The 21,006-nt window shown below is 43.4% G+C and overlaps 1 protein-coding gene across 1 annotated transcript in view; it reads right to left on the bottom strand.

Annotated features, from left to right (window-relative positions):
* Positions 1 to 20,000: 20,000 nt before the first annotated feature.
* Positions 20,001 to 21,006, bottom strand: part of MIPEP (mitochondrial intermediate peptidase) — a 134,740-nt gene continuing 133,734 nt past the window's right edge. Inside the window, exon 19 of the mRNA XM_073340102.1 lies at positions 20,001 to 20,260. Coding sequence (XP_073196203.1) covers positions 20,163 to 20,260 — 98 coding nt within the window. The 3' untranslated portion in view covers positions 20,001 to 20,162. The remainder of the gene's footprint in view (positions 20,261 to 21,006) is intronic.

Genomic DNA, 21,006 nt, shown 5'->3' on the forward strand with positions numbered 1-21,006 from the left:
CTTGATTTTGGTAAATCACTTCTGGGATAAAAACTCTTCCAACAGAGGTGCCCCTTAAAACAGTCAGGTGGATAAGGCACTGAGTAGGGGCAAGGTGGCTTTTTTTTTTTTTGAATGTTGTTTATCACAAACTCATGTTTCATTAGAACTCTCATCATGGCTTCTTTGTAGTGCTTTAAAGAACCAGTGATCCAGGAATGGATTGAATCTGTTTCAGGGTTACCAGAATTGTCTTCTGTCATAAACATAAAGGGAAGGGTAAACCCCTTTGAAATCCCTCCTGGCCAGGGGAAAGCTCCTCTCACTGTAAAGGGTTAAGAAGCTAAAGGTAACCTCGCTGGCACCTGACCAAAATGACCAATGAGGAGACAAGATACTTTCAAAAGCTGGGAGGAGGGAGAGAAACAAAGGGTCTGTGTGTCTGTCTATATGCTGGTTTCTGCCATGGATAGACCAGGAATGGAGTCTTAGAACTTTTAGTAAGTAATCTAGCTAGGTATGTGTTAGATTATGATTTCTTTAAATGGCTGAGAAAAGAATTGTGCTGAATAGAATAACTATTTCTGTCTGTGTATCTTTTTTGTAACTTAAGGTTTTGCCTAGAGGGGTTCTCTATGTTTTTGAATCTAATTACCCTGTAAGATATCTACCATCCTGATTTTACAGGGGGGATTTCTTCATTTCTATTTACTTCTATTTTTATTAAAAGTCTTCTTGTAAGAAAACTGAATGCTTTTTCATTGTTCTCAGATCCAAGGGTTTGGGTCTGTGGTCACCTATGCAAATTGGTGAGGCTTTTTATCCAACATTTCCCAGGAAAGGGGGGGGTGCAAGTGTTGGGAGGATTGTTCATTGTTCTTAAGATCCAAGGGTCTGGGTCTGTAGTCACCTAGGCAAATTGGTGAGGCTTTTTACCAAACCTTGTCCAGGAAGTGGGGTGCAAGGTTTTGGGAAGTATTTTGGGGGGAAAGACGTGTCCAAACAGCTCTTCCCCAGTAACCAGTATTAGTTTGGTGGTGGTAGCGGCCAATCCAAGGACGATGGGTGGAATATTTTGTACCTTGGGGAAGTTTTGACCTAAACTGGTAAAGATAAGCTTAGGAGGTTTTTCATGCAGGCCCCCACATCTGTACCCTAGAGTTCAGAGTGGGGGAGGAACCTTGACATCTTCAAAAAAAGAAAAGGAGTACTTGTGGCACCTTAGAGACTAACAAATTTATTTGAGCTACAGCTTTTGTGAGCTACAGCATGCAGTGGAAAATACAGTAGGGGGATTTTATATACACAGAGAACATGAAAGAATGGGTGTTACCATTCACACTGTAATGAGAGTGATCAGGTAAGGTGAGCTATTACCACCAGGAGAGAGAAAAAAAACTTTTGTAGTGATAATCAAGGTGGGCCATTTCCAGCAGTTGACAAAAATGTGTGAGGAACAGTGTGTGTGTGGGGGGGGAAATAAACACGGGGAAATAGTTTTACTTTGCGTATGCATCCGATGAAGTGAGCTATAGCTCATGAAAGCTTACGCTCAAATAAATTTGTTAGTCTCTAAGGTGTCACAAGTACTCCTGTTCTTTTTGCGGATACAGACTAACACGGCCGCTACTCTGAAACCTGTCAAAATTTTCTTAAATGCCCTCGGTGCTGCCAAGAAGACAAATGTGTGTGTTTTGGAGTGGTAGGGAGTCACAGTGTGCCAGAGCCTGAATCTTCCCGGTCTCCGAAAATTGTCCAAGGGTTCATCTTTCCCCTCCCCACATTAGAAGTCAGAGGAGAGGGAGCTCCTGGTGTACTGTGCTGCCCTCATCCCTTGATGGGGGGCACTGGGCCCAGACAAACTGGTCTTTGGAGGCACAATGGGCAAAGTCTAGCCTTGGAGGCAAAATCTGTGCTCTGTTTTCTCTGCTTGTTTATACACTCTCAAGCAAGTAGAGCTGACAGTCAGCAGATTGGAGTTCAGTGGCCCCATTGTGTCAGTTTTACATGACTACACCTGCATTTTAACACATGACATGGATCACTAATGTGCTCTAATGGCAGTCACAAAATCCTTGCATGAGGACTACTGAAGGGCTGCGGAGGGCCTGCCAAGATGCTGTGCTAGTGTGGGTCTTTTTTATTACTACCAGATGTGTGGTCCATGCAGCTGCATTAACCTACTGTAACCAAATAAGACTTAGTGCTACCCAAATTGTTTTTAAGGGACCAATTATGCTCCATTTCCCTTGGGGCACTATTTTAGTCTGGGACTTTTGGGGACTGTAAAGGGAGTGAAATAGGAGACAACTAGCACTGCAAGCATATTACCGAGGGCTCTCCTGTAGGTTGGAGGTGAGTGCTATCATGGAAACGCTGCAAGAGCCTTAAAGGAAGATCCAATGCACAAAGGCATTTATCGAGCAAGTTTTTAGAAATGCATGTCACTGTTTCAGCATCTCCATTCAGTGAATGGGACTCTGGTCTCTCTCAGTGGGAGTCGAGGGGGGCAGCTGTATTAATGACACACCATTGTATTTGCCAGCATGACTCCCACTCTGATGCATGCTACAATTGTTAAGATGAGCTCCTCCCTTGCTGTGTTGACACTAGGCTTTTGTTTGGTTTGTTAATTAAAATTTCAGTGTGGTGTAGCTCTATTGCTGGTGGCAAGGCTCCAAGCTTTAGGGTAATATTTTCACAATTGCCTGAGAGTCTTGTAAACCTATGACCTATTTTCAAAAGTAACCTGGGCACTTAGGAGGCTTACATTGAGACTTAGGCTCTTAAGTCATTTTTGGAAATGAGATTTGAAAATTTTACCCCTTGTATAGAGTGGCCATAGCTATTTTAACCTCAGTTAATTGAGCAAGTGTGGATGATAGGGTTGTTACAACATTGTTTATCTAGCTATCCTGGAGCTCTCACTGTTTCTGCTACTGAGGGAGATGTGCTAGTGGTGGCTACGATTGGAAATCTTCTAGCATTAAAAAAACCGGTTAGGATCAAAACCTTTTTTTGGTTCAGTTATACACTTTATTTTATTACAATAGGGTTGAGGTAATTAGATTTGAAATGCTTCCTAAAGGGAAATTTGATCCTGGCAGTCCTTGGCCCTGATCCTACAAACACTTCTCTACAGACTTAACCTAACTGGTATAAACAGTTCAACTGAAGCAAAGTTTACATGTGAGCAGGCCCATTAAGTACAGGGGTAAGTGTTTACAGGATCAAGTGTTTAGATTTCATCACCAAGTAGGGCTCCTACTGAGAAGTACAATGATGTCATAAAATAGCAACCTCAAATTACAACTTCAAAACACTCTCATTCCCAAAACACTTCCTAATTGGAAATCCATTCCTCTCAATCCCTAGTTTATAAGATTTAAGATACATGTGGTTTAGTTTTCTGGACGTTTAGAACCCTTTTGAAGACACAGTCAGCTGAATGTACTTAGAATCTCGGAAAATCCAGTTAATTGGAATTGATTTACTCTTCTTTGAAAAAATGTAGTGATTATACTTGATTACACTACACTGGAGTTAACCTTTTAACAGTAATTACAGCATTAGCACACACTACACAGTACAGAAATATACATGTAGGCAAAAAAACCCACACTTGTGCTGTTATCTGCCTTTGTACTATTATTATGTGTCTTACAGAACTGCTTAGTGTTTATATTCTAAATAGGGAAGAAAGACAAAGGGTGGGAGAGAGGAAGTATCATTGGGTTTTATAGACTGGGGAACTGAGGTACAGAGAGAGATTAAGGGTTCGTCTACACAGCCTGTGGCAGCAAGCCTCTGTGCCTGGAGTGACCAACTCCAGCTTGGGCTTCTGTGCTAAAAATAGTTGTGCAGACCTTGTGGGGCTCAGGCTTTCAAACCCAGCCCCCTTCTCTAGACTTCAGAGCACAAGCTGCAACTTCTACACAGCTATTTTTAGCATGCTAGTGCAAACCCAAATCTGTCGACCCAGGCTCTGCAACTTGCTGCCGTGGGCTGTGTGGATACACCCATGTGACTTTCCCAACCCAGGAAACTGCAGCATAGCTGGGAACTGCACTCTGATCTCCTGAGCCCCAGCCTTAACCACATGATAGGGGGGCCAGGTGCCCGGTTTTCATCAAGACAGTCTGCTTGAAAAGGGGACCTGACAGTGTCCAGTCAGATCGGACACTCAAAGTCTGGTTACTGTGGGTGGGGGAGGCGAGGAGATGCCAGATCATCACCCCTACCAGCCCCTACTCAGACGGGGCTGCCTCCTACCCAGGTCGGACGGCTGCAGCTCCTTGCCCTGGCTCCGCAGGCAAGTCACTCCTGACCTGGGGGGGGGGGGGAGAGGCGAAAAGCAGTGAGCGATGGTTGGGGGAGGGGGAAGAGGAGTGGACAGGGATGGGGACAGGGCCTCATGGGCAGAGGCAGGGCAAAGGCAGGGCCTCGGGGGAAGAGGCGGGGCAGGGGAGGTTCCAGCACTTCCAGCTGAAGTGTCTGGTTTTTAAATATTACCAAGTTGGCAATCCTACCACATGACCATCCTTTGTCAGATTTTGTAAATTCAGATTTACATAGAGAGAAATAGCTATATATTAAATGTAACTCAGCAATGATAAACTGAATATATACAGGGAACCTGATCCCCCCCAGGGGTCATTTACACTGTCATGTCAGTTTTCTAAGGCATCCCATTAGGAAAAGTCCATGTAAATGGAATGAATTTATTGTTGGGATTAATTGCAGTCTGCAGTAACAGCAGGGACCCTTAGTGCAATATCTAAATCAATCTGCCTCATTTGTGAAGCAGGGAATTCCCTGGTTAGCTGACTGTTCACATTCTTTTTGAATAGTATAATGCACCTTTCTAAAGGAAAAAACTCCCTAAGCGGTTAATAAAATATAAATCCTGACTTCACATACATGGAGGGCTGTGCAAAGCAGAAAAAATGATGCGACTGGGAACCCACACCTGATTTGGAGATTTGGCATAATACAGACATTTCTGGTAGAGGTGGGCAGAAAGTGGAAGCTCCTGTCCATCCAATCTTTTGCTGCCAAATTTTGAGCAAGGTGAAATAAAATTTGAGAAGTTTACCCAAGCCGTCCCTGGATTTTGCTCCATAAAACCAAATTCATCTGCAATTTTGCACATTTCTAGTTTTCATACTTATATTATTGTCAGAGTCTGAAATTAGGTTTAGTGTGCGGGTGCTCACTGGTGTTGGGGGCCTGTGATACACAGGAGGGTCAGGTGATCTGGTGGTGCCTCCTGGACTTAGAGTCCATTACTATATATACCACCTATGCAACTGCAATTATTAATGAAATCACAACAGCAGAATAGCCACGCTAACTTTTGCCCTTAGAGGTTTCATTCCCTTGACAATAATTCAGACATAACACTATATGTAAGTCCAGTGGCACCTTAAAGACTAACAGATTTATTTTGACATAATCTTTCATGGGTAAAAACCCACTTCTTCAGATGCATGGAGTGAAAATTACAGATACAGGCATAAATATACTGGCACGTGAAGAGAAGGGAGTTACCTTACAAGTGAAGAACCGGTGTTGAAAAGGCCAATTCAGCCAGGGTGGATGTGGTCCACTCCCAATAATTCACCTGCACGTCTACTAATGTGATATATGCCATCATGTGTCAGCAATGCCCCTCTGCCATGTACATTGGCCAAACTGGACAGTCTCTATGTAAAAGAATAGATGGACACAAATCAGACATCAGGAATGGTAACGTACAAAAGCCAGTAGGGAACACTTCAATCTCCCTGGACATTCAACGCCAGATTTAAAAGTAGCCATTCTTCAACAAAAAAAAAACCTTCAAAAACAAACTTCAAAGAGAAACTGCAGAGCTACAATTCATTTGCAAATTTAACACCATTAATTTGGGCTTGAATAGGGACTGGGACTGGTTGGCTCACTACAAAAGCAATTTTCCCTCTCTTGTTATTGACACCTCCTCATCAATTATTGGGAGTGGACCACATCCACCCTGACTGAATTGGCCTTTTCATCACTGGTTCTCTATTTGTAAGGTAACTCCCTTTTCTTCATGTGCCAGTATATTTATACTTATATCTGTAATTTTCATTCCATGCATCTGAAGAAGTGGGGTTTTTTACCCACAAAAGATTATGCCAAAATAAATCTGTTAGCCTTTAAGGTGCTACCGGACTCCTTGTTGTTTTTGTGGATACAGACTAACATGGCTACCCCGCTGACACTTGGCACTATAATATGTGGAAAAAATCAAAGGGAATAGGTTCAAATGTAAATAGGTATAGATGTAAATGCCGGAGAAATAGTCAACAGCTCCCAGTTTAAATAAACAAGTGCAGAACTTCTCAGTTAGTAGAAAGAAGGCAACTTGTTACCTAGAAATTTCTGACTTTAAGTGTTTTGGAATCAGTGTATTTTCAATTAACACAAAGGGTTTGCATACTCAAAATTAATTGTAAAAGGGTTTTTGCTTTTATCTTCACTTAACACTTTAGCTCACAGTAGACACAAGCAATAAACCATACCTTATCCCTTTGCCAGATGAAATGAGATAAAGGTTGGCGAGGCAAGACAAGATGACAAACCAAAAGGTGAAGCAATGCAAGAAAAAACATCTATGTAAACCAATTAGACAGGATGATCTAAGAATTTGGATAAGTCAACAGGAACACAGCGAATTCAGACTAACATAGGGAACCATTTGAAAAAACGGCTATGGCTAATGGAGGAATGAGGAACACTAATTAAGAGAAAAGGAAAGGAGTACTTGTGGCACCTTAGAGACTAACCAATTTATTTGAGGATAAGATTTTGTGAGCTACAGCTCACTTCATCGGATGCATAAAGTGAAGATGCATCCGATGAAGTGAGCTGTAGCTCATGAAAGCTTATGCTCAAATAAATTGGTTAGTCTCTAAGGTGCCACAAGTCCTCCTTTTCTTCTTGCGAATACAGACTAACACGGCTGCTACTCTGAAATTAATTAAGAGGTTGTGCATTAAAGCCAGACAATGTAATGTCTCCTTCATATTTACACACCCATCATTAATACTTCCCATATTATCCAGCACATGGTCTAAGCAATTAGAAAATGTAGGAGAAGAAACAAAAGCTGTTGGGGTGGGAAAATGTGGGTTGTACAATCAAAACAAATTATAATAGAACTTTACTACTTGAACTCTGGAATTTGGATTAAAGAACAGAAAATGAACCGAAGACAACTAATGCAAAATTTTCTAACCTGCATGTCCAAAGTTAGGCATCTAAATGTGGAGAACAGCAATGACAAGTCCGCATGTGGTCCAGCAAAAGGCATCTCCTTATGTCTAAAAGCCACGGCAATAGCTTGGTCTATAGATGCTTGATCCTCTCAGAGAGACTAGAAGGCCTTATTCAGTGGGTTTGCAGTCGGGCAAGAGGACATTTTAAAAACTTACTGCAAGCTGTGAAGAAAGTTATCCAGCAAACAACTGTGGTACAGAAACAAGCAGGTCAATACTTTCTGCAGGATCTGGAGTCATATGGGGCTGAAGACACCCTGTTCATTTGGGGATTTCTATAAGATACTGTCTTTGACAAACAAAGGAACCAGAATGGTATGGTCCCACTTTGAACAGTCTTGTAAGCAATTAAGTCCCAAATTCTAAAAAAATTCTTAAGCATTTGTAAAAGCTGATACCATATGCCTGTTTTCAATCCTATAGCAATAGTAAATGCTATTTGTACAATTCTTAAAAGAGGCAGTGAACTATAATTTAAACAACCATTTGTAATAAATTGAATTTACTACAGCTAATGTCTGAATCCTTCTGATAACGTGTGTAATTAGGTTTATAAGAGTTTTTAGTAAGTTATAAAAGTTGTTATATCACTTGTATTTCCTTGGGACTCTGTCATTAACTGATTGTTATATGTCTGTATTTTTCTTCAGGAACTAAAATGTAGACAACCAAATATGCTTGTACCTAATGAGATGCATCTAACCTGGAGACTCTAAACTCAGGTTTGCTTGGTTTCCCATTTCTAGAAGTTAAGCTCTTGAGGGAAAACAATATCAGAGTGGATACAACACAGAGACTACTGTCAAAATGGCACTTTGTTACTCTGTTCTCTTTGTATGTTCTGAACTATAGGTTTAGCTTTGTAGCACAATCACGATTTCAGTCTCATCAGCATTTCATGGCTGATGCAGGCTATTTTCTCCTTCAGGCATAGTCAAATAACCTATCCCTTGCTGGGGTCTGTGAGCTGCCTGTTAATTTAGAAAGCAGGCACCGTTACTCAATTTTCAGAAACTGGGTTGTCTTGCCATGCTGATGGCTCAGATAATCTTGGTGCAGATCTTCAGCGCATAGCGCTTGATGGGCTCCAGTGGAGCTATGACAATTTACACCAGCTGAGGACCTGGCTCTATATTTACAGTTGCTAAAGGGAAATGTCAGATTGTTGTTTTCTACAAAAAATGAGGTGAAGAGAGCCACAGTCTCACAGAACTGGTTAGACAAACACCTGTCAGGCATGTTGACTTGGTCCTGCCTCAACACAGGGGGCTAGATTTGATATTTCTCGAGGTCCCTTCCAGTCCTATATTTCTTTGATTCTATGATTCTAATACATTTCCCAGCAGCTTATACATAAACAGCCTCATCACCCCTCCTGCTGCTCGATCCCCACAATCCAGAGGTGAAGTCAGGTGGGATCCACAATTTGATCAGGGGATATATTTTAGACTGTTTGGGGTCAAGGCAGTAGCTGTGAAGTGTGTAAAAAAAACAACAACCTGGAAATGTGGGGGTGTAACAAAAACAATGTGGGGGAAGGTTGGGCAAGTAACCCACACCCTCATTTAGCTTTTCATCCTACAAGATGGCAGCTGCCAGGCCAAGGTTAGAACCATAGAAAACTATTTCACAATAGTTAATATTTAATTTACAAATTTAATATTATCAACACTACCAAGCGGGGTTACAAATATTTTCCTTTAGCTTCTCTGACATTCATTTTTTGCCCATCTGTACAGTAGGAAGAAAAATACTTGCCTATGTGTGGAAACACTATATTCTGCAAGCACATTATTATAAATTAAAAATTGAAATAAAGTAAATCACCTCCATATTCCTACTTGCTATTGCTCTGTTTATATAGCTAGAGATTGTATTAGTCCTTTTGGTCACAGCTTTGCGCTGAGAGCTCATATTCAGCTGATTACATACCAATCCCCCCACCCAAGTCCTTTTCTGAGTGGTTAATGGCTCTTCACTTTACAAACAACGGTGGTGTTTGACTTCTGAGAGAGACAGGCACTTGATGTTAAAGAAAAGGAGTACTTGTGGCACCTTAGAGACTAACCAATTTATTTGAGCATAAGCTTTCGTGAGCTACAGTGAGCTGTAGCTCACGAAAGCTTATGCTCAAATAAATTGGTTAGTCTCTAAGGTGCCACAAGTACTGCTTTTCTTTTTGCGAATACAGACTAACACGGCTGTTACTCTGAAACTTGATGTTAAAGGTTGCTAGTGGAATAATCACCTCTATTCTGAAACTACACACTAGCATAGAATGAGTTATTTATCCTGCTTATTTATCTTTGTCATCACTTTTTTGCTATTGGTTTATATGTTTTTGGTTTTAGTAGGTTATCTGGGTACTTCTTCCTTCTAAAAACACGTCTGAATGTTTTTATACTTCAGCAAAGCCACGGAGAACCAAAGCCCCACAGCAAAAAGCCATCTGTTGAAGAAGAGCCCTGGTGTACATAATAAGTAAACAAAACTTAGACACAGAGGAAGATCATAAGGGCCGACATGCAGTACTCCCTGGCCTGTTTATGCTTCCTTATCTTTTATCACCTGCTTTCCTTTATCTGAGCACACTGATGGTCTTTTCTCCCACAGCGTTTCTCTTCATTCATTTCAGTTGCGTTCCTTCTGCGAGCATTTCCATCTCCATTGCCTGATTCAGGTAATGTTCTAATTTTTAAGATAATCTTCTTTTCATATCTTGTATATCTGCCATATCTTCCTTGGATCAGTTCCTACCAGGTTAATAAACTCTTAGCACTGGGAGAAGGGATTTTCCAACATTTTGCCAATAAGCATTTTGAAATGCCAGATGCCCTGTTGCCACACGTTATATATAAAACAAGCAAAGAAGCATTTTGCATCATATTTCTGCTTTTCTCACTCTTCACTTCATGCCTTCTTTCCTACTGCTACCACCTATACGTAAAACAGCCTCCTCCAGCAGGGGCTTCTCAACCCTTTTCTTTCTGAGCTTCCTTCCCCAACCTGCTATAAAAACTCCACAGCCCACCTGGGCCACAACAACTGTTTTTCTGGATATAAAAGCCAGGGCTGGCATTAGGGGGTGGCAAGCAGGGCAATTGCCCAGGGTCCCACGTCACAGGGGGTCCTACAAAGCTAAGTTGCTCGGGCTTCAGCTTCAGCCCCAGGAGGCAGGGCTTGGAGCCCTGGATTCAGCCCTGCGTGGTGGGGCTTCAGCTTTCTGTTCTGGGCCCCAGTGAGTCTAATGCCGGCCCTGCTTGGAGGATCCCTGGAAATGTGCTCCTGGACCCCTGGTTGAGAACTGCTGCCCTACAGCACTTATTGGCCACCAACCCAACTCTCACATACACTCTTTAAACCTCACTTCCATCAATATTTTATTCTGTCATAAATTACAAGACTGGAAGGGACCATTGTTATCATCTAGCCTAACCTCCCACATAACATAGGCCATAAGACTTCCCTGAATTAATTCCAGTTGCAACCTAGAGCATGTCTTTTAGAAAATCATCCAGTTCTGATAAGCTACATAAACAGATTGAATAAACCTATTCTGATTGATACACTAAATAGATTGAGCTCTCTGAGTTTCTCACTGTAACACATTTTCCAATCCTTTAATCATTTTCATGGCTCTTCTCCAATTTCTCAACATCAGAGGTCTCTAAACTGTAAGGCACACTCTCCTAGAGTGGTGAGGAGAAATGTTTTTGGGGGACGTGGTTGGGGCCAGCTCCCACTGCTGTTCCCACACCTGGGGCCCTGGCTGCCAGCTCCGGCCGAGGCTCCGCTCCTGGCCCCACCCCCAGCTCTTGCCGCAGCCTCTGCCTCCTTAACCCATCCATAGCCCCCCACTCCCGTACTGTGGCAAGGGAGTGCAGACAGGGGCAAGGGTGGGCGTGAGGTAAAAAGTCTGGGGACCACTGATCTACATCTTTCTTGAATGGTAGACACCAGAACCGGACAAAATATTCCAGTAGGGGACATACCATTACCAAATACAGAGGAATCTATCACCTCCATATTCCTACTTGCTATTGCTCTGTTTATATAGCTAGAGATTGTATTAGTCCTTTTGGTCACAGCTTTGCATAGAGAGCTCATATTCAGCTGATTATATACCAATCCCCCCACCCAAGTCCTTTTCTGAGTCACTGCTTCCCAGGATAGAGTCCCCCATCCTGTAAGCACACTCTTTGTGTGCAGATCGATCTACCTACCTACCTACAATCTGAGAGCTGTGACCACATGGCCCAGCTACCTAACCCCTGAGCTCAGTGCTAACTCCCCAGACTCCTCCTAAAGTTTGATCACACCCTCTTCCAGAACTCCACTCAAAGGTGCGAGCCTTCTGGTTTTCTCCTTCAAGGGACCACTTGGCAGGTATAGGATAAAAAACACAGACATTTACACTGAAAGTGGAGAATTGAGATGGGTGTGATCTCTGCACTATCTGGAGTTCTGTTAAACTTCGTTTTATTCACAGGCATAGGTAAATACCCAGCAAATGAAGGGTTGTCCTAGGGTCCTTCAGCGAATCATCCATGGTGTCACTGAATAACTTTAGACCATTGAAAGAAAGGTCCTCAATTATGTTCTGGACTTCATAGGGAAATCCTGAAGACTGAGACCATGATGCCTTGTTCATTACTACAGTAGTGATGGAACAAGTTGCTATATCAGCTGCATCCAGAGAGGCTTGCAGTGTTGCAGTAGCCAGAAGCTGCCCTTTGGCAATGAAACTTGAAACTGTTCTTTGGGCTCTTGTGGTAGATTAAATGAGCTAAACCTCATATCATTAATGTGATTGTATTTTGCCAGCATCACCTGATAATTAGCAATTCAGAATTATAGGGTAGAAGAAGAGCAACTCAAATTAGAAGCTTCACATTTGTTTATCCTGTGAGTCAGATCTATGTCCTTCAGTATGTGAATAATATCTCTTGTTCTATTGTAAATCCTAAATAATGTGAAATGTTTATGTGCAATCAAAATAAAAATGTATGCAGTATGTCCTCCAAACTTAGAATATATAAAGGACTTTGTTGGTTTGCATTGCAAATAATTGTTGCACTCTAGAACAGGAACTGTCTGGCTCTAGGAAGAAGAAATGTTAAAAGATGTAAACCAGCATAAAACTTTGAAATATTAAGAGAAATTGCCTAAGGGGGGAGGTGAGAATCCCAATTAATAGTAGGAGCTAATAATGAAAAACAACACCTGAAATGAATCAAACTTAAAAAGCTTCCGATAAGAAAAGAATTAAGGAAATTTGTTACACACCAGCGCCATCCAATGGATACCAATGGAAGCAGTAGAAAAACTAAGAAGCTGAAATCTGAGCACCTACTTGGCACATGTCCAGTAGGAATCAGATAGTGGCCCTTTCCAACAACCCCTGAAACTTGGGTATATGAAACCCTTCTGAGCATAGAAGAGTTGACTGAACCCCCCAAAAAGCTGCAGAATCCTGGAAGAGAGTTTTGTGGAAAGGAATCTTCCTCATCCCAAGATTAGGAGGATAAGAAGAAGAGGTGAGATTTCATTTAAAGGATTGTATTTCCCTTTCTGTTCTTTAATATAAATAACTCTAGGTTATCTTGCTGAACTTACACTCTCTACTGAGACCCTCGAGTAGCCATATTTTAGATTTTAACTCCTTTATAAGTCCAAACAAATTGGCCTAAGCGATTGAAAAGAAATGTTTTAAGCAATTGCTTTTAATATTTTAAACTCTTCCCTTTTGGACCAATCCATTCAAACTGTACTAACCACACCCTTCAAAGTGCCATAAAGACAAGTGCATCCTTGGAAGTGAGACAAATGTGTTGGGTACAAAAGAACTGAGAAGTGAGGATCACAAGTAAATATAATAAATCTTGATACAGTATTTTGCATTGTTCCTTGATATACCTGTTGAGCCTCAACTCTAGTCTGTGATAATTGTTTGCAAGACTGTATTGTGTATGTAGTACACATAATGAGTTGTGTCTACATTTGCATGGTGAACTGTTGATTATACAGTTGTGGTTCTGGGTGAGTTAATAAATTATTGGTTGGTTAAGAGTAAGCAAGTGTCCTGATTTGAGAAATACTGTTCAAGCGAAAAGTTGAACTAAAATGAACCCAGCATTAAAACTAATAAGCTAATGCTCCCTGAACTCAGTAAGAGGAGGTTACTTACCTGTAACTGGAGGTTCTTCAAGATGTGTGGTCCCTATCTGTATTCCACAAGTAGGTGCTCATGAGCACAATGCACCTGAGTCCAGAAGTGTTTCTTAGCGATGTCTGTTGACCCACATGTGTGTAGTGTGTCTTCTTGAGCTTGCAGCCAAGGAAGAGGTTTGAGGAGGTGGTTGTGACAGAGGCAGGGAAGCGTGGCCATTGAGATCAGTGCCGCTGACATGGGGGCTCCTGCTGATGTTGACAGTAGGCAGGATGGGCAGAATGGTTGCCTCTGCTGCCTGCATCTCAGGACCGGGACCATAGTGTGACTCTGGAGCCCTTCAGTGAGTGGAGGGGTTAGTCCATCTCTTTGTGTAACAGCTTGTTCTCATCAAAGGGAAGGTCTTGACCATATTTTACATGGTCTGGTATTGCCACCCTTACTCCTGCGCTGCTGCTGGCAGGGCGCTGCCTTCAGAGCTGGACACCTGGCCACCCGCCGCCACTCTCTGGCCACCCAGCTCTGAAGGCAGTGCAGAAGTAAGGGTGGCAATATTAACCCCCCCCTACAATAAACTTGCAAACCTCCTCCCCCACAACTCTTTTGGGTCAGGACCCCATTTGAGAAATGCTGGGCTCCCCCATTAAATCTGTATAGTAGGGTAAAAGTACACAAAAGACCAGATTTCACAGTCCGTGCTCTGTCTCATGGCTTCCTCCATCAAAGCATTTACAGAGGCGGAGCTCTTGAGCTTCCCAGGTGTGGGGCGGGAAGGACTTGCCGATGGAGCAGCGAGCTGTGATGGGTGCCTCGCTGAGGCAGGAGAGGCACTCACAGGGGCGGAGCAGTGGAATACCCGTTGGACCATCACTCAAAGAAGAAAAAGAGGCTATCCTAGTGGATTCTATTATATATCGGCAACCTTAGATTATTAGATTTCAGCTTAAAAACTCTAACTGACCTGTGGCAAATTCATCTGTTGATACCGGTTCTTGCTTTCAGTGGCAGCAGAGCCAGTGCACCTGTGCCACATCCAGTGGTGAGCTGGAGCCGGTTCGCACCGGCTCGCTAGAACCGGTTGTTAAATTCAGGAGCCCTTTTAGAACCGGTTGTTCCGCGAGGGAGAACCGGTTCTAAAAGGGCTTCTAAATTTAACCAGCCCAAAGTGACGCCTTAGGTGCTGACTCCATGGGTGCTCCAGCCCTGGAGCCCCCATGGGGAAAATTTGGTGGGTGCAGAGCACCCACTGGCAGCTCCCCGCCCCGCCCCCGGCCCCAGCTCACCTCCACTCCGCCTCCTCTGCTGAACGCGCCGCCCCGCCCTGCTTCTCCACACCCCCGGCTTCCCGCAAATCAGCTGTTCGGCGGGAAGCCGGGGGTGGGGCAGGCTGAGATGCAGGCTGCGGCTTCCTGCTCAGGCCCAGGGAGGCGGAAGTGAGCTGGGGCGGGGTGGCAGCGGGGGCTACCTGCACCGCAGCAGGTAACCCGGGGGTCGGGGGACGTGTGCAGGGGAACTGCTCCCCACCTCAGCTCACCTCCGCCTCCCTGAGCCGGAAGCCACTGCCTGCGTCTCAGCCCCTCCCCCCCAGGCTCCCCGCGAATCAGCTGTTGGCACGGAGGAAGCTGGGGCGGGCTGAGACGCGGGGGGGGGGCTTCCTGCTCAGGCCTAGGGAGGCGGAGGTGAGCTGTGGGGGGAGGGGCAAGGAGGGCTGCCCACGCTGCAGCAGGTAACCCTGGGGGAGGGGGGGGGGGCGCAGGGGAACCGCTCCCCACCCCAGCTCACCTCCACCTCCCTGGGCCTAAGCGGGAAGCCGCCGCCTGCTTCTCAGCCCTCCTCGGCTTCCTGCCGAACAGCTGATTCGCCAGGAGCCGGGGCGGGAAAGGGCGGAGAAGCAGTGCGGGGCAGCGCCTTCAGGGGAGGAGGTGGAGCAGAGGTGATCTGGGACCAGGCGCAGGGCGGGAAGCTGCCAGTGGGTGCTCTGCACCCACCAAGTTTTCCCCGCGGGGGGGCTCCAGTCCCGGAGCACCCAGGGAGTCGGCGCCTAAGGCGCCACTTTTGACATGATCAGTGGGGGGAGCAGCCGCTCCCCCTGCTCCCCCTAGCTACGCTCCCCTGCCCCTAAGAGCCAGAAGGACCTGCCAGATGCTTCCCAGGAGCCGCCCAGGGTAAGCACCGCCGGGACTCCCCACTTTGCCCCCCGGCAGGTCCCTCTGGCTCTTAGGGGTGGGGTGGGCATCCACTATGGTGGCCCATGAGACCCTCCTGCCCGGTTCTGGGGGCAGACAGGAGAGGGGGATGGATGGGGCAGGGGTCCTGGGGTTGTCGTCAAGGAACGCGGCAGGTTGGATGGGGCAGGAGTCCTGGGGGGGGACAGGGGGGCCACGACCCCCTCGTGGGGTGAGGAGGGAACCCGTTAAGATTTTGGCAGCTCATCACTGGCCACATCAGCTGACCCAAATGAGCTTAAAAAGATGACACCTGGACCGAGAGGATAGGAGAGACCTTGCGAGTCAGAGCTAGGAAGCAGGAGCAGCAGCCGTACTGCCCAGAGTTCCCTGGGAGGAGAGGCAATGAGAACCTGTGAGGTTAAAGGGGAAAAAATCCTCTGGGAGCAATGGCTCAGCGTGAGTTGAAAAACTGTTTTTGATGGTTTTGCTTTAGTTTGAGACAATAAAACTGCCTAAAAGAGACTGTGGGCATGGCAGTGGATCTTTTGGGGCTGGGGAGAAGCCCAGCTGGGGCCTCACTGTGTTAGATGCTGTGCACACAGCAGAAAAATATGATCCCTCCCCTGAAAGGCTTATAATTTTATAGCAGCTAAATCAAGAATGCAGCACAATTTGAGATTAAAATATGACTCCAAGATACCATATTAACAAAAAAAACCCAATTTTTGGGTAGCTAGTTTGGAAGCCCCAGTGGTAAAATTTGGAAAAGAATTACAGCGTTTTTGTTGTTTAAGGGGAGTTACACTGCTGGTCACAAGAGAGATCTCAGATTACTGAAAAAATGTGTATTTGTTGGAAAATAAAAGTTCCTCAAAGAAAAAAAAAAGGGAAAATGCATCAGTCATTTGAACAGCTGGAAACATTTTTGGAAACACCATATAAAAGAGGGAGAAATTTTCATTTAGAATCATATTTCCTCTTCTATAATAAGCAGCACAATGGCTATACAATGCATTCTCAAGAGACTTTATCATGTCTACTGTTTTATTTCCCAAATATATTCACAAAATAAAAATCAGTGGAGTTGACAAATTGTTTCTTTGCAAAAATCCAAAGCTGGAATTGATTATTAGTTTTATTTATTTCCCCATTAGCTCTCCTGAATCTGACCTCACAGTCAGCCACAATCCCAAAAGCTAAGAATTTGAGTGAAAACTAATTCAGGTCTACTCTATTGTGAAAAAACAGCCTCTTTGCAGAATGAGAAACTCAAGGTAATCAGCCATAATTCTAAGGGCAGGGCCACAGGAGGAGGGCCTGGCTGTGGAGTTCAACCTGCCTGGGAAAGCGGAGACTGTTTGTCAGCCTCAAGCTATGGTCACAAGCCCCTGCATCTTCCTCTAGCGTGGCTGCTCCCAATGGACAGCACTGGTGTGGGTGGCTCCATACTTTCCCCTCACCCTCCCAACTTCAGGGCCCCTTCAGCTTCCACCTCTCGCTCTCTGTCTGAGCGGGGTCCAAACCCCAACAGTGACAGTACATGGGCCTTCTACAGACCATGACAATCTGTGGACTAAATGGGCAGCATTGTTTGTGCCATGTGTGGTGTATGGCCACACGTGTGCAATTTAGAGGAAACATTGGCCCCAACCAAGATCAGGATCCCGTTGTGCTGTACAAACCCTCCCTCTATCATAATCAGTTATTCAAATATGTTGACCTGGATAGACACCGGTAGCTTGATCCTCTGGAGAAAATATGTAAAATAATATTAATTACTCCAATCTCATCATTCAAATCAGCTCCTTGAAATATTCCATAAAGTGTTATACTGTTGTGACAACTGGGCCTACAAATTTACCCAAACTGTGAGCTCAATTGTAAAAAGTATGCAAACGTTCATTAAATGGTACAATAACCTATAAAAACAAATGTTGATGGAAAAAGGTACGAAAGGGAGACAGAATAAGTGAATTAGTCTAAATAAAAAGGCCACGTTGATATAATTCAAGGACTGTGTTGAAATTATGCTTGTTTAAAAAAGGAGCTATGGAGCCAGAAGTTAAGGAGACAGAATTAGTACGTCAGATATAAGGCCTAATCGGTCAACAAAAAAATGAAAGGATGAGCTATTTCACCCATCACGCCCTTTCTGGGCCCTTAAAAGAAAGATTTTGTGGGGAAAGGTGCAAAGGAATAAAAAGGAACAGAAAGAAGAACAGACAGACGCTACTAGTGCGAGTGGTTGCCACCCCCCCAGTCTCTTGGGATCCCAGGCCTTCATCATCCTGATTCTGAGAGGCGACCAGACCAGACCAGAGAGGGTCAGATCCAGATGACATTGCCACCCATACCAGCACTAGCTGAATACTAAACACTATGTGGGCTGACAGTTATTACCATCTTTGATATCATCTAAAAGGCCATCTGTCATAAAGGGTTTTTTTTCTTTCTAAAACTCTCTCCAGCTACAGGGAAAGGGAACAAGGAATCTTGTTAAAACAAGAACACTGTACATTTCAAATGCTTTAACTACTTTTCCTTCTTTTCTGTTTCTTCAATAAAAGGTTAAAAGGATTTTTAATGGTGTGTTTGCCATAATACTAACCGGGCTGAGGTCTCTGCATACTGAACCTTGTTTAACACTGGTTAGCATTGTATAGTGACTGGTTATGTTAACACTTTTGGCCCATATATTCCATCTAAATTAATACAAAAATGCCAACGCTTATTACGGTATCTTTTGAGGAGTCTTCATAATGCGTGGGTGGGTGGTGTTGGCATCTTCCTAATAATGCTTTTTTTCTCATTTACTTCATAAAAAATGTTTAACTACAGTATGGTAAATTTAAAAGAGTGGCACGCACTTCCTCTTTAGGAGTAAACTAATAACAGAATGTAATACATTAGCTATGAAACAGACTACACTCACAGGAGTTAACTTGTTGACTACTGTTGAAAATGTATCCAATATTGCTATGTCAGCAAAGAAATTCCATATTTATTTAAAAATACATATGGTTTAAAATAGTTAAATATCAGTTAGGAATAGGATTGCTGTACTAACAATTTAAGCACCAGTAAATGCCTTGAACACATACAGTAGAACGTCAGAGTTACGAACTTGACAGTCAACCACACACCTCATTTGGAAGCAGAAGTACACAATCAGGGAGCAGCAGAGACACAAAAAACAAAAAAACCAGTATAATACGTTAAATGTAAACTACTAAAAAATAAAGGGCAAGCAGCATTTTTCTTCTGCATAGTAAAGTTTCAAAGTGCTAGTAAGTCAATATTCAGTTGTAAACTTTTGAAAGAACTATCATAAAGTTTTATTCAGTGTTATGAAAATTTCAGAGTTACGAACAACCTCCATTCCTGAAGCGTTCGGAATGCTGAGGTTCTACTGTACCTCAACATCACAGGCACCCAAGGAGTGTCAAAGTGGGAAGGAAAATGTCCAAGATGTGACACCATTTTTCAATGCATGTAAAATTGTGACTTATTTCACAAGCTATATCAAATATGACTTACTGTTTGTCCCATAAATGAAAAATAAATTAACAGCTTTTTTTCCTCTCTTCTTCCACTTTCTCTCCATATTTTTTTTTAATCTATTAAACACCTGCTACCTTACTCAACTCTCACTCTGTCATCTCTTCCCTTTTCTATTTCCTCCTGCAAGTCCTTTGTTTTCTAAGTTTGTCTTTTCTTTCTCCCTGTCATGCAGCTGAATTCCATTTTGGTGTTTGTCCCCTTAGTTCTTCATTCCACTTCTCTTCCTGGATACATACTTTTAGTCCGTACCTCAGTCTTTGTTTTCTGAATTTTGCTTGCTCTCTCTATGCCACTCCTCCATTTTGAAATAATTTAGGAAACCCATGCTCTCTCTCCATGCCTTTTTTATTCTCTCCCAAAAATTTTCTTCCCTCCACATCCTTAGCGTTTCCTCCACCGACCTCTTTCTTTCACTATATGCTTCCCATCTCTCATTCCATTCCCCATACGGGCTCGCATCCCCACTTCTCCCCAGTTTCTCTTCTCTGCACAGCAAATCAGGCTATTTCTCTCCCTTCCTCTGATGCAGAACATCCCATAGTCTTCTATAAAGAATAGGGTGAAAAAACTTGACCTGGTGTGGGCAGGTGAGAAGGAACCATGCAAACAACCCTGAGTCATGACAGTTTTGTGCTAATCCTGAATTCAATAACTGTGTACTGAAAGAGGTCTCATTCCTACCACCCATCTTGGTGAAGGGTTGGATTTCCAGATAGCCACACACTCAAAGTACATGTCAAAGAGCATTTTCCCAACACAGTCTTCTGCAAATCCACTTGAAACCTTAGCCCATCATCTTCTTAAATAAAACCACACAATCCATTAAAACACACTATTTATTTAAAGATTCTACAAATAATAATTTTTGTTTGTTGTTTCACAACTGTTCATTGAGAAGCAGAAACAAATAGCCATGGCAGTACTATGTCCATCATTGTTAAGACTGGTATAGTCCTCTATAAAAACAATCAGTTCAGTTCCATGTTATTCTGAGTCCATGAAGAACGTTTCAAAGTCCTGATCCAAGTCTGAAACAAGGGCGCCCACAAAGTCTTCAACAGAAGGAGACTTCTGAAGCATACCTATGGAAAGGAGCACAAGAAACTCTCAGTGAGAATCGCACCAACATGAAAGCCTTGACAATGTTTACCTGAACTAATTTGTCTGTGTCATACTGAACTACTCCAGTACAGCTATTACGATTTTTCACCAAGAAGCATGCAACCATTCTACATGGGAATATTTAATCAATCTACTTCCTAGCTAGCTTTCTGGCCCTCATCACCATAGTATCTGAAAGCCTCACAATCCTCTCAACACCACTGTGAGCCAGGAAGTATTATCCCCATTTTACAGATAGGGAAACGAGGCGCAGGATAGGGTAAATTACTTTGGTCACACAGGAAATCTGGGGCTGAGCAGGGAACTGGTCACAGATCTGTTCAGTCTCAAGTCAGCACCATATCCACTAGACTATCCTTCTACTCTGATTTAGAAATGCCAGATGATCAAACTGTCACTATGCAAAATCAAACCACAAATCCATTTACATTTTATCCCTTGGAAAACTCCATTTCTCTTCCACATTCTCTAATACCCCTCATGGTATTAACCGCCCCCTCCCCACAAAAAAATCATTAAGATACATGCATAACTAAAACATGTCACACAACCTTCTGGCTATAAATCCGGTCACACCTTCTCCTCTCCCTATCTCATTTCTCTTGTATTCACTTGTCCTATTATGTCCAAATTTAAGGCTCAATCCTGCAAAACATGTATCAAGCTTTCTTGAAGGTGGGGACCATTTCTTACTGGCATGTTAAAT

The sequence above is a fragment of the Lepidochelys kempii genome, chromosome 1 (assembly GCF_965140265.1).
Source record: "Lepidochelys kempii isolate rLepKem1 chromosome 1, rLepKem1.hap2, whole genome shotgun sequence".
Taxonomy (NCBI): Eukaryota; Metazoa; Chordata; order Testudines; family Cheloniidae; genus Lepidochelys; species Lepidochelys kempii.